This window comes from Cupressus sempervirens, chromosome 10 (assembly GCF_028749045.1).
Source record: "Cupressus sempervirens isolate cs-2001-9-10 chromosome 10, ASM2874904v1, whole genome shotgun sequence".
NCBI classification, from domain to species: Eukaryota; Viridiplantae; Streptophyta; class Pinopsida; order Cupressales; family Cupressaceae; genus Cupressus; species Cupressus sempervirens.
This window is the reverse complement of record NC_143127.1, coordinates 707,196,074-707,214,394: the sequence shown is the minus strand read 5'-3', so window position 1 is coordinate 707,214,394 and position 18,321 is coordinate 707,196,074. Positions and strand designations below refer to the sequence as shown.

Genomic DNA, 18,321 nt, shown 5'->3' with positions numbered 1-18,321 from the left:
ATCATCAGAGACAACAAGATAAACTGCAACATATCCCCCAATACCTGGGTTGATGACGTAGAAATTAGGGCATCACCAGAAGACAACTCCATGGGAGATCCCAGCATACTCTCCTTAGTTGTATCCAGCCAACTATCCTGCCAATAATCCCACTTAGGCACAGACAAACTCTACACCCGATCCAAATCCTAAACATGTGAATCAAATATGAGACTATAAACACTCATCACAATATATACTCTACTACCACTATGACCACCTGTATCCTCATCCTCAAGCTGTTGTGATGACTCCACCTCAGTCTCATCAGTATAAACCCACATAGCACGGTTCGTTGCCTCCTTCGGCCTCTATGCACATGTATGACCTTTAGAGAAAGGCCCTTTGCACCAAAGGCAAAGTTGTCTCTTCCTCAAGTCCTCTCGAGAAACATCATCGATCCTCCCAACTAACTTCCCCTTGTCCTCAGCAACTAGCGGGGACTCCTCATCAACTAGCGGAGGGGTAGAAGACGTCGAAGAAAACTTGCCTCGAGAAGATGACTCTAGATCCTTAGCTTTCCTCATCGCCCCCTGTATGGAAGATGGGTCCAATGACTTAACCTATCCTTGAAGTAGCTCAACCAATCCCTCCATGAACAACATCACTCGTCTGCACTCTGATATATCAAAGACCATGACTAAGAGTCTCTGAGACTCACTAGTGTAATCCTCTAAACCATTGGACAGCCTCAACTTAGCCAACCCACGGAACTACAACTCAAGATCCTTCCTATCAAATCTCTAGATCAGTTGATCCACGAACTCCTGATAGGAAGTGATCTGATCATATCACAGGAAGAATATATGTCATCTACTTAGGATCGGTGTGAACAGACAAAAGCATCAAGAGCACCCCGATCAATGCTACAATCTCTAGGTAAAACAATATGTTGTGGTGTATTAGAATGATGCTGCAACACCTCAGCAACATCTTGTTGTCCAGCTGCCAAGTCTCTAAATGTCTCTCTAGCCTCTCTATCAATCTTGGAACATGTGCCAGCAGTACCCCTATCACCAACTAAACCAAACTAAATGTCAGGGTCACCATCTTGGGGTGAAGTACGACCCTTGTAGATATAATGTCTAGCCGGAATAAACCTCTGAGACATTGAACTAAATAATTATCACTGAATAAAGCATGAACACTAAGCCCAATTCTGGCAGGAAACCGCTCTAATACCACAGTAAAGAGCCCAAGCTGGCTCTACCAGCTATGCTTGTGAAAATTGCTAAATGCTTTTTGTGTTTTGATGTTTTCTGATTTTTTTTGAATTAAATATAGATATATAAGAGAGGAAAACAATACTGGAATGGAAAGAGCTATTGCTACTAATAAAAAACAATTCCAGAAATGACAATAAAATTTGAAATTCTGGATGTATCAATAATATTGGTTACATATAAGACTGAAATTACAATGCAGTGAATAACCTAAAGTGTTTATCACAGACGTTTTACACCATGCCTGAATGTATCATATACTCTGTGAATGAATTCGTCCTTCAACAGGCACACACACCTAGCAAGGAAATGCTGTGATTTTTGCAGAATTAATCATCCACACTCGAACAGGCTGAGACTGGATAATGACGCATGATATTGGTTTTCACAATGAGCAAAGGTAAAGACGCCAAAGCTAGGGTTAATTGCAGACAAAAACACCCGATTGTGGCACTCCAATTCACAACAAAAACACGACCCTGTATGCAGATTTGACACACCAAATGCAACCTCCCAGATATGTTAAGTAATGTCTAGCTATGAGGAATATCAATTGCCCAGTTAGGCATAGGATTCTGACACTAGAATCAGGAACCACATGTTGTGAAAAGGCAGAATAAAATGCTCACCAAACATACAGTAGGTAAATTGCACCAACAGGCAAAAATATTGTACGATTAATTTCTAGAGTTCTCACTCACAAATTGACCTCACAGTCACATGCAGAACAGTAAGGAAACACCAATTGTGTTAGATAATTATATAAAGAAGCCACAGTGAACACAGTTTGAGGAAGACCTAATCTCAAATGAAGAACCAGTCACAATTCACTATACTCCAGCAGTGAATTGGAATAACAATTCAAACCTCAAACCCTCAGGCAATACCAAAAGCAAATATAAATAATCGGATGATCCATCTAGATTGCGAAGCCACCTTTTATAATCACACTTGGCTTCACCAACACACCATTAATAATATTCTTCCATTAGATTCTTTTAATAAATAACTTTTCTAGCACATGGCTTTGTGAAGACACTTATCACTTAAGAGGCTTCAACTTCACAACAACAAATTATAACACAAAGTACTTTATAATAATGAAGCCTCATTAATAAACTTATATATATTAACTCCATCAATTAAATGCACCAACCATATGCACATGGCGACCAACACCTAATGCTACCATTGCACTGCCAAAAATAGACTTACTAAATATAGCAAGTCCACAATTAAGACCCTCAAATATCACTAGCAATTCACGAGGGTCGCGATGATGAACTCACTTGACCAATTGCACAGACTTGCCAAAATAGGGGACATTATAGATTTCCTATTAACAAACAGAAAAGCAAGAAAATTCATGACGTGTCTAGTGAGAGGATGAACAGTTCTGCCTGAGATTCGGGTCTTGGAATTCTCATTCTCAAGCACCTTCTCAAATTCTGCTAACAAAGACTCAAACACAACCCCTCCCATACCCTGCCTTTTCCATGAGCTCCGCTATGCTTCTCATATCCGCCACAGCTTCCAAGGGCAGCATGTTGAATTCAAAAGTTATGTCTATTGACGAACTAATATCGATGAAATGGACACTGTTGTCTTCATTGTCAAAGGAGCGGATAGAATAGAAGACGTTGTCCTCCGTGCTGAAAGAACGGAGTGATGGGAAGCTCAAGAACCACTGCTTTTGGATCAATCATATCGCAGTTAGTTACAGAATTTTGTAAAGCTCCTTCTCCAAACGATCCATTGAATATTCCATCAGACGCTGAGCACGGATGAGCTCTACGAAGATGTTGCAGCCAACGGAGAAATGTTGCATTTAGCGCTGCAGATTTTTGCCACGAACACACCACTGCTTCTGCTGTGCTCTAAAACAGGATTCCAATAATAACTTCAATTTTTAAGTAGGGACATTAATACATAAGACAAGAATAAGATGTGAGTAGCATTGCAGGGCCCTTAAGGTATTCCTTGAACTCTTTTCAATATTATTTGATTTGATATTATTTTTACACTATTTTATCCTTAGTGATTTTGAATCAAATTTATTGTCTAACATTTCACAAGAATTATTAATTTGTAAAATTAATTTCACTTATTAAGAAAAACCTATTGATGTTTGAAACTATTCTAAAAAAATTAATTTTAAATATCATTTATTATTTATTAAGAGAGGATGATAAACTATCTTTTCAAAGATATTGTAAAAGAAATTGCATTTTCATATTAAATTTAAAAAAATGTAAATAATATTGAATTTGAAATTTTGAAAAGTAATTTTTGTTGTCATAGACATTGAATTAAAATAGTGACAATATATTAAAAAGTTAATATTGTACCTGAGATTAGGATATGGTTAACTAAGTTTATTAAGAGAGGATGATAAACATCTTTTCAAAGATATTGTAAAACAAATTGCATTTTCTTATTAAATATTAAAAATTAAAATAATATTGAATTTGAAATTTTGAAAAGTAATTTTTGTTGTCATGGACATTGAATTAAAATAATGACAATTTATTAAAAAGTTAATATTGTACATGAGATTAGGATAGGGTTAGTATTATGGTTATCTTATATATTACTATCGGCCTATCTACTGCATCTTCTTTTGCTGCACATGCTAGTATATAATGCCCATAATCAGTAGATGGTAGGTCTAAGAGAGTAAATCAAGTAGATTTGATGCCCTAACCTCCTCTTCAACTGTTGTTCACTCCTTGACCAGCTGTCCCTCTTGTTGCTCTTCTCCTTTGCAACTAGGTTTTGGTATGATTATTTATGGTTTGGGTGTCCTTGTGGGCCAGCCTGTCTTTTTTTGAAATTTTAAAATGTGTTATTTTTCAAAACTGGTCGTCCAAAAAGGGCTTGGACCATAGGGGGCAGCCAGAAGTCTGTACTGGGGACTTCTAGCTGTCCTCTACATCCCTGACCACTCTTTTGAGCTGTTTCGAGAATTGTTTCCAAATTTTGCACAAAAGGGTGTAAGAGGATGGACGCAGAAATGACACCCTGCATCCCCACACTATATCAGGGGTGGGAGTGGGTCAATAAACCCAAGGGACACATCCTTGTGGAGTATAGTAAATTAACAATACTAAGCAGTGTATAAAAGGCAGTGTCTGATATTTGAAAAGGCATGGATTACAATTATTTTAGAGTATGAAATTTGAACAGAAAGTCAGAAATACAGTAAGCAATAATATAACTAATTGCAGCAATCCCTATCATAAAGGTTGAACTGCCAATACATCAAGAAAGCATGAAATACAATTCATTTAGAATATGAAATTTGAACAGCAAGTCAGAGATAAAATCATCAATAAATACATTAAATCCAAGCAGCAAGTATCTGAAAGATCTCATTTATCATTTAAAGATTGAACTGCCAATATGTTCTTTAGTTAGTAATAATCTAGCAAAAATCTTGAGAAATCAGTTTTAAATTTGTGGAAGTGTCATGCAAACGGTAAGGATGGCCAGCCTCATAAGTCCTTTAATGCTTTTATCAAGTTGAACAGGAGCTGGAATAAACAACCAGCCTACCATGCTCTTGGGCTTGATCAAGAAGGATGGCAAGCCTCCAAGGTGGATTGAGAGATGGAAGGCAGGCCACTTTCCATGCTCTTTGCAAATCAAGGATGATCAGCCTTGATATTGCCATTTGCAAGTGTTTCCAAGGAATTCATGATGTGATTTTTTACGAGGAATATGCTATGATCATAATATTCATGATGCTATGATGTATTGATCTAAATAATAAAAAACAAATAGTACCAACTCAAAGAATCTCATTAAAATGAAATATGTAATGTCCCCTCATTGGGAAATTTTTGGTTTTTACACCTGAAAATCAAATTAACTTCTTAAAATTGATACTAGAAATATTAGGCTCAAGAACTTATAATAATATTCAAATTCTACGCATCCTAGCATCATTACTTGAGGACAAGCAATCTTGGGGAGGAATGATTGTAATGTCCCCATTTTTGGCAAGTCTCCACAGTTGGCCAGGTCAGTTCATCGTGGCCCTCGTGAGCTGACAAAGAGATTTGGAGGTCTCAGTTGTAGACTTGTTATTTTTAGTAAGTCTATTTTTGGCAGTTACCTATGTTTGGCAGTGCAGTGGTGGCATTAGTTGTTGGTCATCATCTGCATATGGTTGGTCTTTTAATTGATGGAGTTAATATTTATAAATTTATTAATGAGGCTTCATTGTTATAAAGTACTTTATGTTATAATTTGGTGTTGTGAAGTTCAAGCTTCTTAAGTGAAAAGTGTTTTCATGAAGCAATGTGCTAGAAAAATTATTTATTAAAAGAGTTTAACAGAAGCTTCTAGTTAATGGTGTGTTGGTGAAGCCAAGTGTGATTCTAAAAGATGGTTTCATGAAGTAAATGGATCATCCAATTGTTGATATTTGCTTTTGGTATTGCCTGAGGGTTTGAGGTCTGAATTGTTATTCCAATTCACTGCTGAAGTGTAGTGAATTGTGACTGGTTCTTTCATCTGAGATTTGGTCCTCCTCAAACTGTTTCACGTGCCTAAGGAGCGAATTCACTGAGGGAAATTGGTAATTCATTACTTGTGTCTTTCCTTTGCAATTATCTGCAGAATTGGCAACTCCTTACTGTTCTGCCTGTGACTACGGGGTTGATTTGTGAGTGGGAATTCTAGAAATTGATTGCACAGTATTTCTGCATGTTGGTGTGATTTACCTACAGGCATGTTTGGTGAGCATTTTGATCTGCCTTTTCACAATGTCTGCTTCCTGATTCTAGTATCAGAAATCTGTGCATAACTGGGTGATTGATATTGCTCATAGCTGGATGTTACTTCACATATCTGCACAGTTGCATTTAGCGTGTCAAATCTGCATCCAGGGTCGGATTTTTGCTGTGAATTGCAATGGCACAATAGGGTGTTTGTGTCTGCAATTAATGCCAGCTTTGGCATCTTTACCTCTGCTCATTGTGAACGAATCCAGTCTCAACCTGTTCGAGGGTGGACAATTAATTCTACAAAAATCACAGCACTTCCTGGCTAGGCATGTGAGCAAATCGAAGGAGGAATTCATTCACAGAGTATATAATCTGTTCAGGCATGCTGCAAAACGGTTGTGATAAACAGTTCCAGGTTACTCACTGCATTGCAATTTCAGTCTTAGATGGAACCAATATTATTGACACATCCAGAATTTTGAATTTGATTGCCATTTTCAAAATTGGTTTTTTTATCAGTAGCAATAGCTCTTTCATTCCAGAATAGTTTTCCCCTCTTATATATATGTGTGTGTGTGTTCAATTAAAAAAAATAGGAAAACATCTAAACACAAAAAAACATTTAGCAATATTTGCCAGCATAGCTGGTAAAGCCAGCTTGGGCTCTTCACAGAAACTTTCATAAATATACTGGCCGCTGCACCTGAGAAGCCAATAATGGAGCTCCCTGAGAAATTCGCAGTCAATGATGAACTTCTTGGTCCCTCTGCCCCTTTATCCATCCGTCTTGGATGGAACATCTTCCTTCTGTTCTGTAAGCTCAACATAAGATCAGATATTTACAAAGATGCGGCATTGTTGTAGCTGTTTCTGATGAATAATCTTCACTACATTGTCTAGAAAGTGAAGGATTCAGAGCTGAGATATATGTTGGAGGATGAGTGGGAGAGGAAACAGTGGAACAAGGTGAGGCATTATGCAGTGAATAATGAGGAAGCTGTTTGGGGGAAACTTTGTAATTGGGCTCATTAGCCATTACAATGCTGGGTACATGCATAGTTTTAGAGAGAATGCCTTGTCAAACATGTCTGCTGCACCTTTTCATTTCCTCTCAGAGGGCAGATTACGGGCAGGATGATAATCACAGAGTAAAATGCATAAAATGTCTTCCATAGAAATCAAAAGGAGAGTCGGTTGAGTGAAGATGGTAGTGAACCGACAGAGTCTACTTTCCAGTTGACCGCCGACTTCAATCGTATCTCTGTCAACCGTGCAAAAAGGAGGAAGAAATCGCCGTAAAATGATCGGAAAATGTTGTGTGGGTAAGACATTATATTTTCCGATCAAGTCTGTAGTATAATAGCATGTCAGCCAATTATTATCGACTTCTATGTTTACTGTTTAGTAGTTTTGTTATAGTATTTATATTTTAATATTTATTGTCATTTCCTGCTCGAAACTTGGAGCCTGTGGTCATTTTGTTAAATGTATGCCCTATATTGGCAATGAAAACATTTGAATTTTGTTTATTTTTTAATAGATTCACATGTGGAATCTCAGTACAAGTCTAATGCTATGTATCAAGCTTTTAAAAAATCTATGGTGAATGCTTTATCAATGTTATGGTGTGCATATTTGAAATTTCTCTATATATATAAAAACTCCCCAATTTTCTTAATAGCCATCCCTGCAATCCCCTAAAAATTGGCCCTAAAGAGTACCCATACCAGAAACACATCCTGCCATGCCCTGTTGTCCCCGTCCCTAAAACTCCATGGAGCATAGTTAATTTACTTACATGCTGGCCACTAATAATCCTTAATAAAACTTAGTCAGCCCCCTTAAAATAATTGCATTCCCCCTTTGATTGCTAAACCTTCTTTATATTACATCCCCCAGATTTATTCTTATAAGGCATCAATTTATGTGACAAAATGCCATATAATGAATAATCAGATGTAAATGTCACATAAAGTCAACATGGAAAAGATGAAAACTAAAATTGAGAATTGCATGTGCTTGACAGTCATATTAGGAGCTAAAAAATTTGACCATGTACTATATGACAGCACCAACATTATTTGATATAGTTTGGTCACTTAAATAGTCATCATCTGTTCTACTTCCTACACCGTGTTAAAAATTAAAGCTGTGACCATGAGAGCCAATGTTATAAATATTTGAGGACCACAAATAGAACAACAGCAAAATTATACTTCCAGAATTCAAAACTCAATCAGACATGTTTCCTTAGTTATAGGATATCAAACTAGGGAAAATTTAATAGCTAGTGCAAGTAGAATTTGAAGCAAAGAATTTATCCAGCACAAACCTTGCATTTCATCCTTTGCTGCCTGGCCATCAGCTCTGTTCATAAAAGCAACAAAGCCACAATTGCGTTGCCGTCTATGCTCCTCTTCTGTTCTCGGCCACATTATCTTGACGCTAGCAATAGGGCCAAACCGACCAAAGGTGCGTAGAAGGAAATTTTCATCCACCTGATGTTATTTGCAAAGAAATCAAATAGAATAAGGAAGATTTGGCAATAGCTCAAATGCAGTAAGCCTGCATCCAACTTTCAACCAATGATATATTGAACTTTGGAGCTGAAAGACACTTTACCTGCGGTGACAAATTTCCTACATAAAGATTAGTTGTCTGAGGATCTCCATCATCAAATGACCCCAAGAGTCTTCCACTTGGATCAAGCTCCTCTGGAATTTCATCAAAACGACTTACAGGCTGCATGATGTCAACAATAATGAAAAAAAGATCTACAAAAATTGTGAATATGTTGAAATCTCTTAGTTAATCAAGACAGTCTCCACGGTCTCAAATCTATGCATGACCTATCCTTACAACAGGAAACCAATCTGCCTTGTTTCATTATTTTTCCTCACTTCATAGAATTTCCAACCATGATGCCTTTACCTTACTTAAAAAACTTTAGGTCATGGCTTCATTTTGAACAGCCAACAGAAAGGTGCTTAAAATCACAAACTTGTTCTATAACAATTACAATTTGGAATATTATTCTCAGGTTAACTACCATATCCTGATACTCAATGCTTACAGCTGCCATAAGATGGCTTGGACGATACAATGGATTAAATAAGCCACAGCTAGAAAGGGCATATACCATTGAGATTTCATTTGGCCTTCCTTCTTGTTGCTGCTCGCGATCATGAATGCGTTTTTCCCTCAGTTCTCTCTCTAGCTTTAATTCTTCCATGAAATTATCTATATTGCGCATCTTTCCCTTTGCCTTCTCCTTAATTTTTTCATCTTCTTTCTAGATTGACATTATTTGGAAAATAACCTAAGGTCAGCATCTGATCACAAAGAACCTCTACATAACCAGCCAAATAGAGTAGATAATTTTTCTTATATGTGTAATTTGCATGCAGAATAAATCCAAAAACTGCTGTGTCATCTTTCTGTAAGCATTAAGTTGTAAAATCCTCACTCTTCAGCGCAAGTATGTGGTATTGAACCATGACATGTAGTTTTATAAATTTATGACACCAGAACTTAATCTCAAGTTACAAAGGTAGAAGCCTCGATGGAAAGGCCAAACAATTTGAAGCGTGAAAAAGAAAATCATAGAATTGCCATAGACAAATAGTATATGGATAGCACATCTACACTACCAGATACTAAGAATCCAGGGTATGAAGTGTCGACATTTCAATATATGCAAGCATACTGTCATGTCCCTGCCATGAAACACCTTTGGTCAACAGTTAAAAGGATATCATCAAAAGAAAATTAAACAGCGACCAAGGTTAGAGTAGAACATCTAGGTACAAATTAAGGATAAGAAACACAGGGGCCAGAAAGCATAGCAATGCTTTATGGAATCCGTGAGATGGAACCAACAGAAAATAGAAAGAATTGTAGTGTGTCATTGTACACTCCCTCATAAGTTCGACTGTAAAAGAACTATTGCAGGTAATGCCAAGCAATATCAAATTAAATAATTTTTCATTTGCGTACTATCATCAGCCATGTTAGGATGGATGTGTCATGGATAATCATCAAATATGAGTTAAAAACTATGATCGCTAAGAAACGCGTAAGTTACTAAGCCAGTATACATACATAAATATTGGTATAACACGAATCCAAATTCAGATACATACTAAAAAAAATACTCATCAATCGTTGGACATCAAATATGCCACAGAAGGAAGTACAAACAAATATTGAGTTTACTAGGTTACTAGGTTAACCACAATGTAATCATCAATATTGACCCACTTATGATCATTGGTTAGTGTCATTGCATACTCCTAGCTCAGCCATGAAAAACCAAACTTTCCACACAGTCTATGATGGAAAATGTAAACTCTAAATCTCTTGTTTCCCACTGAAATCCTGTGGAAATTGATTAACTCATTGAATGCAGTATTCTAATGTATTCCATCCTAATAGTCTAGTTTCCGTTACTGAGAAACTTTCTTAATTACAGCTAAACAGAATCATAAGGCCTCATTAAGGAAAGGAAAGGAAAGGAATAATTCTTACATCAACAATGCCTAGCACCCTGCTCACCTAATTGTGCTTAGGGCACAGGTAGCTCACAACATGAGAAATCCCACTACCATGCAATTGAGTGGTTTTACATTATAGGAGCACATACACTACTTCCTCTCCTGATAAAAACCCATGCCTCAACCACAAGATTACAGTCAGACCAATCATGCATGCTTCAAAGATGAAAAATGAGACAGAAATACACATCTACAATGAATAAAATGACAGAGGCTGATGAAAAATAAATAATATACAGTGCAATTTTATATTATTTAAAATTTAAAACATTAAGTGCATTTATCCAATATCAAGAAATGTATGGGACAAACATCTCATCATTATAATTTTGAATGACTAAAGACTTTTCCAATCTTGCTTGACTTCCAAACCAATACTTCCATTGCCATTTGATTGAAATTATTGTGCATTCAAACAGTAAATTGTTTTTGTTCAATGTCTAGTGAAATCATAATAACCATGAGGCTGTGCCATGAAAACAAAGCAGCCTGAGTGTCCTTAGCTAAGATAAAAGATTTTCTGCTGTCCTCTAAAGGAAACAATATCAGTGGGCCTTGACTTTGTTGTTGCAACAATATGAATATTATAATAATATTTGCAATAATGTAATCCAATTTTATTAATGATGGCTGAGAGATGATTACTTTCAACTCTCGAGTTACACCATATAAAATTAAAGTAGTGGAAAGGACCTCTGGCTTAAGGAAGATGACTCCGGATAATCAAACATCGCAGAATCAATTACTATTGAATATGTACTTCCTAAAATATATTCACAATAAATGTAGTTCTCACCTGAAATAATATACACTTGCCATTTTCCAAATAGCTTTAGAATTTTAAGTTGTTGCATTTCTAATACTTTCAGGTTGACATAGACAGCGGACTTCTACAGTTCAAACAAGAACGTTTTAATCTTATTTTACTTATGAAGGAATCATGGAAATGTTGGCAAGGTCGGGCAACCCACACCTATGCATTGCTGGATCCCAAAATATTAATTTTAGACATTAAATCATCCAAGAAAAATGCATATGTTAGGGAGCATGGGAATACCCACACCAGTAGGTGTAAGTCATTGGTTCAAAAACCAAAATACTAGACTACACAATTCAATATTGTATACTGCACCTTTTTATCAGGTTCCTTCTCCATAATGGCTGAACCTGGCATTCCAGGTGGTATAAATGATGGTATATACCTGCAAACAAGAAACCAAGCTCAAAGAAAACAAAATTGTTAATAGCCTGCATTTATATCTAAACCTAAAACAATTCATATAAAATGTACAGCGTAATCTAGTATGGGTGGATCAATTCACATAGTTGTAATCCAAGATGCTCCAAAGAATTCATCAGGCATACAGAAAGAGAACTCATATTTCAGCAGAGAATATAGTCACCACAACTGAGTCACGGCCATTAGCAAAATAGCAAGATAAGAGGCCATTCACCTTGGATCAAATTTCCATCAACAGAGATACAGATACAGTATAAGATACTTATATGCCTATTTCAAAGGCCCATTCATATTGATACAGCTGGATATGGCATTCATAAAAAGCATACACATAAATATTGATGTTAATAATATATAATATTACAGTTAATAAACAAGTTAATTGATAAATTAAAGATAATTGTCAAAGGGGTAAAGTCCAACAGGTTAAGTAATTGGGTTCTTATGTTGGAGACCCTGGTTCAAACGCCCAAAGTGAAATCTTGGCACCATAGTGCAGGTTGAAATGATATCCTCACAGGTAAGAATTGTAAGCAGTATCCCTGCAAGTTGAACGGCAACCCCATAATTGTAAGTGGTATTACTACAGTAGAGCAACATCCCACAGTAGTTGTACAGCACATAGGACCTCAAAAACAACCCTCAATAATCAATTGATAAAAATATATATATATATATATACAAATTAGTAATAAATGTAGTTTAATAAATAAATAATTTAAATATCATTATCCAAACCTTACTCAAAAATTAAAAAATTAAAAATATTCAAAAAGTGTCAGATTTATAATAAAATTTAGAATTAAAAACAAACTTAAAAATAAAATATTAAAAGTAAACGAGATAATATTTAAAACATATATTAAAAAAACATTTTAAATAAATTTTAAATTATAAAGTCAAAAAGTAAACTCTACACCTAAATGGCATCCAGTAAAGAAGCTGAAATAACACTACAGTGTGAGATGTTGACTCCTTCCCAAGAGCTAGGAGTGCATGCACACTGTCCTGTACAACAGTTATTTAAGCCATTTTAGGCAATTCTAACCTAAACTAAACATCAAAGTTTTTAAACCTAGAGATTAAAATCAATCAGCTATATTTTCAAAGAGGTAACTGGGAATGAAAATCGAAAAGGAAAAACAATTACATGGCAGAAAAAAAATATACCCAAGAATCAGACACCCCATAGAAATCTGGGAGAACAAACAAGAAAAACAAGATAATTTCTTTAAGAGGCCAATATACCACTCTGATTTTGCTCTAGCCATGCCCCTTTGCTGGTGCCTACCACTGCTCATAATACAGCACATCTTTTCTGCCTCTCAGCCTCTACTTGCTGATTGTGTTTTACTTGTCTGCACAGCTGAATTTATGCAAAAATGGGGTTTTCTAAAATGCTTTCGTTTTTGTTTTAAATTTTGATTTTATAGTCTATAATTTTGATTTTAGAACTATCTACTTGGACACAGCATAGATCACTAGGTTTCCATATCCAAACATATATGATGCGGCAAAAACCTTGTGCTCATCTTGGATACAGTTGAACACAGTACCTTAGCCAAATTCATGCCATATTGTACACATATCATACCTAGTACACCACTATGTGCATGTGGAGAGAGAGGCAAAATGCTGCAACTGTGGCTTGGATACTTCAAGATATGGATGAGAAAGGAAAACTATGTTAGTGTCGACATCCCAGCTCCATAAGCTAAAGAACGGATACGACCTAATTAAAAATTCCATCAACTTCCTTTCTGTCGAGAACAGTGTGTAATGTCTCCATTGTTTGCCAGCATTGGAGTTTCAAGGATTAACCTATTATTGTGCTAGTGTCAACATCCCAGCTCCATAAGCTAAAGAACAGATAGGACCTAATTAAAAATTCCATCAACTTCCTTTCTGTCGAGAACAGTCTGTAATGTCCCCAATTTTTGCTAGCATCGGAGTTGTTGTCCTGCATTTTGTCACCACAAAATGTAGGTAACAGTACGAAATTTTTTCAAATTAGTTTCGCATTTCTCTGAGTTTATTTCATTATTTAATTGGTTAGTATTGATCAACCAATCGGTACCAATTGATACAATAAATCTTTTTATTGAAGGCCTTCGTCAAGTTTTTTTTGTTTTGCTTTTTGTCGAGCCTTTGCTTGATTTTTAAAGCCTTCACAATCCGTTCTTTGCTTTTGAGTTTGTGTTTGTTTGTTTTTGGTCCTTTGAATTTGCTCATGTCATGCCTTTCATTTTCCCCCTTGATTCGGTCTAACCTAGAGGTCAATCGGAGTTGTCAGTCAAGAGATATGATCATTTTAGTGCCTCAAAAGTGGACATTTTAGGTGCAACCACACGAATTAAAAATATGATGTTATATTTTCATTTTGACATTCACTTTTTGAAAATATAATATTTTATTCACTTTTTGTTATGTTTTGAAGTTACTTTTCATTTAAATTTATAACTTAAAGTGACTATAGTGCACTTTATGTTATAATTTTAAGTTGAGTTACTTTTTAATTTTTCACTTAAAGTGACTACAAACTAGATAGTTATTTTTTAAATTTTTTATTTTTAAATTAAATACTTATATAAATGTCACTTTAATATAATGTTTATGTATTATATTGATTAATATGATGCATAAATGTTCTTTTTGACCCATATTGATGACATTTTTATAAAATTAAGTGAAATACATAACTTAAATGCCTCAAAGTGGACTTTTTATGTGCATATGCATGTAAAAAACCATGAAAAGTGGAAACTTTTCATACTAATGCATATGAAAATTCACTTTGAGGATACTTTTCATGCCATTACATCAAAAACTTGTAAAAGTGGACCTTTTTGATGCAATGACATGAAAAGTTTAGTTTTCATGCTTGTGCACGAAAAAGGTGAGATATGTTTATAAAATATGTGAGTGACTCCAAAAAGTGAGATTTTGGAGACTTGCACATTTTACAATATTGAATGGGCTTCAAAAAGTGAGATTATATCTCAAGACATATTTTAAAACATGCATTGGACTCAAAGAGGTCCTATTTTGCCTTACTACATGTTTTAAAATATGTAATGAACATAAAAATGTCCTATTATGTGAAGAAAACATGTTCTTGCTCCAAAAACCTCTTATTTTGATCATAACTTTTGATTTTCTCCATGAATTTGAATGAAATCAGTTGCATTCATCATGTTTTGGAGAGGTGATCATTTTGCCCTCATCAAAAATCAAGTTATTGCACCCAAAAACGTGTTTGAAACTCCTAAGCTAGGGCACGTTGTTTGTATAAAACTCCATAAATCTTCAAAGTTTGATCACATTTTTGTATGGAATCAAATCGTTTTGGCCCTATTTGCTGATTACATCACATAGTGATCACCATTTTTGTGTTTAAACATCAAATCGTTTTGTTTGGAAGATCACATTTTTTGCTTGGAGAAACACGTTTTTGCTTAAAATGCCCAGAAAATTGAGGTTTTAATCCACTTTTATGTGTTTTAAAACAACTTTTTTGCATTTGGATCCATGTATATGCATTTGGGAAAGTCGTTTTTGCATTCACAAGTCAAAAATGACTTTAAAATATGCATTTTTTAGTCACGTTTTTGCAAAAACGGCCCAGATTTTTGAATTAAAAAAATCATATTTTTGTTCAAAAAACTCAAAAAATTGCATTTTCAGCCCATACATTTGATCAAAAGGGATTGTTTTTGAGTTTTAAATGCATGATATTGTTTTTGGAGACCATTTATTTGGCACTTTCATGTCAAATCCGACCATTGAATGTTCATTACATGCAAGTGCGGAAAAAGTCAAAAGGTTGTTTGAAAATCCGGATTTAAGGGAGAATTGGTCTTAAGACTATAGAACTTGCTATTTTAGAGCATCTTTTCTTTCATTTTTGGCACATATTCATCATGTAAGTGGACCTCTTCTTTCTTACATTTTAATTCATGCTTATCCTTGCTAATTTTATGCATGAAATCGTTGAATGGATGCCATTTGTAAGAATCTTTGCCTTAGAAAGTGCATTTTTCCTTTAAATATGAAGTTTTCCTTCATTTTGATGTTTTTGGTTCTTCCCCAAGTTCCAAATTCAAATTTCATCTTTGAAGTGCATTGCATCTTGGCATGTTTTGACTTGTTTTCAAAGGTATGTTTTTCTTTTGTTTTGGTTTTGTGTGCTTGTTGCCGGTTTTTCTCCATTTTTGAGAATTTTTCCTTCACTACATGTGAAAGCATTATCATGTCATCATTTTTCACATTCCATTTCCATGTCATTACATCTCACATTTCATCCGACAAATGCGATTACATGTTTTTCACCTCATTCACCATTCACACATGCATGTAATCCCATTTTCCACTTCCGTTTTCATCGATCTCATTTTTTTCGCTTTCACTCGCACGACACGATAACACGAAATGTCTTACGTGTAATTGCATATAAAAGGTCCGATTTTGATCAAAAGTCATATTTTGAAAAGACAAAAAAGATGTTATTTTCGCTTTCCGTGAATTTTGACTTCTTTCTTCCTCCAAAAGTGACTATATAATTCATTATCTCACCTCCATTGTTTCATTCCCATCTCCATATGCATTCACACCTCCATGAGCAAATACATGTTTCCGTATCTTTCCATGCTTTTCATCTTAGCCTTCATCCGCATATGCATGTAAAGCATATCTTTCACTCACATTTGCATCTCATTTCACCCTCCACCTTCCCTTACATGTTGCATTTACATGTAATCCATTTTCCGTGCAGTGACATCTTGAAAGCCCAAGTCACTTTTTGAAAATCAGCAATTTCCATTTACACGCATTCCCATGCGCCAAGCACTTTACTTCAAGAAAAAAAAAAAAAAACGAGTTAAAAGTGCTGATGGAAAGTTGTTCCAAGTGTACATCCGAACATCGTCAAGAAGGTTTTCAAAATGTCAAAGACTCCAGTTTGTGTTGATCTACGAAGGAGAATTCACGACAACTTGAGTGAGAAAAGATGGATCACATCAAGTTTCCACATGATAATGGACAATTCATCAAAGAGAGCTAGAGGTTGTCAAAAGACGCAACACTATGGATATCAACATGAATGCAGCAGTACAAGGCACAGAAACTCCCAATCCTGTTATCACCTGGGATTGCATCGTCAAGTACAAAGCCCTTCAGAATTGTTCTTTTCTCTTCTGTCTTCTTTCTTCTTCTTTCATGTTTGTAGTTGGAGAAGATGCATTACATGAAAAAGTGTAATTACATGTAATGCGAGTTACATGTGTATGTAAAAGATATAATGCGAGTTGCATGTGCAGTTGCATGTAACCCTTTAGTTTTTGTAGTTAGACTTGGTCAAAGTTGGTTGAGTTGCTCCCACTTTTTCCTCCCTCTTTTTCTCAACTTCTTTGCCTATATAAAGGAGTGCCCCCTCATTGTAAAAATTATCTTTTGTTGTATGCAAGAAAGCTCTGCCACATTAGTGCAAGCATAACTTTGATTGTGTAGTACGAATTTGAGAGAAAAGTGAATAAAAGAAGCAATTGGATTCGAAGCTTTGACTAGAAGCAATTGTGATAAAAGAAATTAGAAGCTTTGACTATAATTTGTGCCTATTGTCTTGATTCATGTTATTATTGTGTGTTCAATAAAAGAGCATAGAGAGTTAAGAAACAATTGAAGCCTGAGCTTTGACTAGGAACAATTGTGAAAATCCGTAGCTAGAAGCTTTGTCTGTGGTTTGTATTTTCATCTTAATTCGCAAAATAGTTAGATTGTTGTTACTTTTAGGAGTCTTTGTGCCCTAATTGTAAACATTTTACCACATAGAAGTACAACAGGACTTAGAGCCAAACTGGTACGTTTTGGCTAGCCTTTGAGTTAGTTAAAATTTATCCGTATCACTGTTTCCAGCTCGTAATAGAAGTGTAATTAGAGATTCACCTTGCCCATTATTCGCCTTACGAATAAGTGGATCCTTTCTTGAAAGTTAAGAAGAAAGGATAATGGTAACACCCAGTTTATAAATCTCTCAATTTATTGCTTACCTTGAGTTGATCCAAAGAACAGTGAGAAGGGGGAGCCTTCCCTTTAAGGTAGGACAGACTCTGTCTCACATGCTGTGGCTGGTCATCCTATTTTGTGACTGAATTTTTAACCAAAACTGTCAGTTGCAAAATACCCACCCAACAGAAATTTTAGGGATTAGCCTATTATTGTGATCCTCGTAGGCTGATTATTGTGGATACAGGGTCTTCTAAGGCAATGGCTTGGCTTGGGAGGGTCTTATCTTCTCCACAATTCAGTAAGCTGCAGGTTGGTCTTCGTTTGGCTCAGATTGGACTTCGTTTGGGCTTACTTTTGTGTACTCACTATTTGTGGTAAGTTGTGTTGATTGAGATGGACCCTTTCTATTTTAGGAAAGTGCATTTGGTCACATGGTGAAATAATAGGTATGACTCTTATTTCAAACAGCATATTTAAATGATGAGTATTTTGGGAGTTATTATATTTTTAGAGGCCATATTATTATTAATTTA

At 35.5% G+C, this 18,321-nt stretch overlaps 1 protein-coding gene across 5 annotated transcripts in view; it reads right to left on the bottom strand.

The window, feature by feature from the left end:
* The window catches only part of LOC149535774 (protein RRC1-like), a 104,017-nt gene that overhangs the window by 76,150 nt on the left and 9,546 nt on the right, over positions 1–18,321 (bottom strand). For 3 of the 5 annotated variants that reach the window (XM_089805646.1, XM_089805645.1, XM_089805647.1), the window contains exons 5-8: positions 11,678–11,747; positions 9,132–9,284; positions 8,615–8,734; positions 8,325–8,490 (exon numbers count right to left, since the gene is read on the bottom strand). In XM_089805646.1, the coding sequence (XP_089661772.1) occupies positions 8,325–8,490; positions 8,615–8,734; positions 9,132–9,284; positions 11,678–11,747 (509 nt within the window). The remainder of the gene's footprint in view (positions 1–8,324; positions 8,491–8,614; positions 8,735–9,131; positions 9,285–11,677; positions 11,748–18,321) is intronic. The other 2 variants (XM_089805649.1, XM_089805648.1) reach the window with 1 other exon arrangement.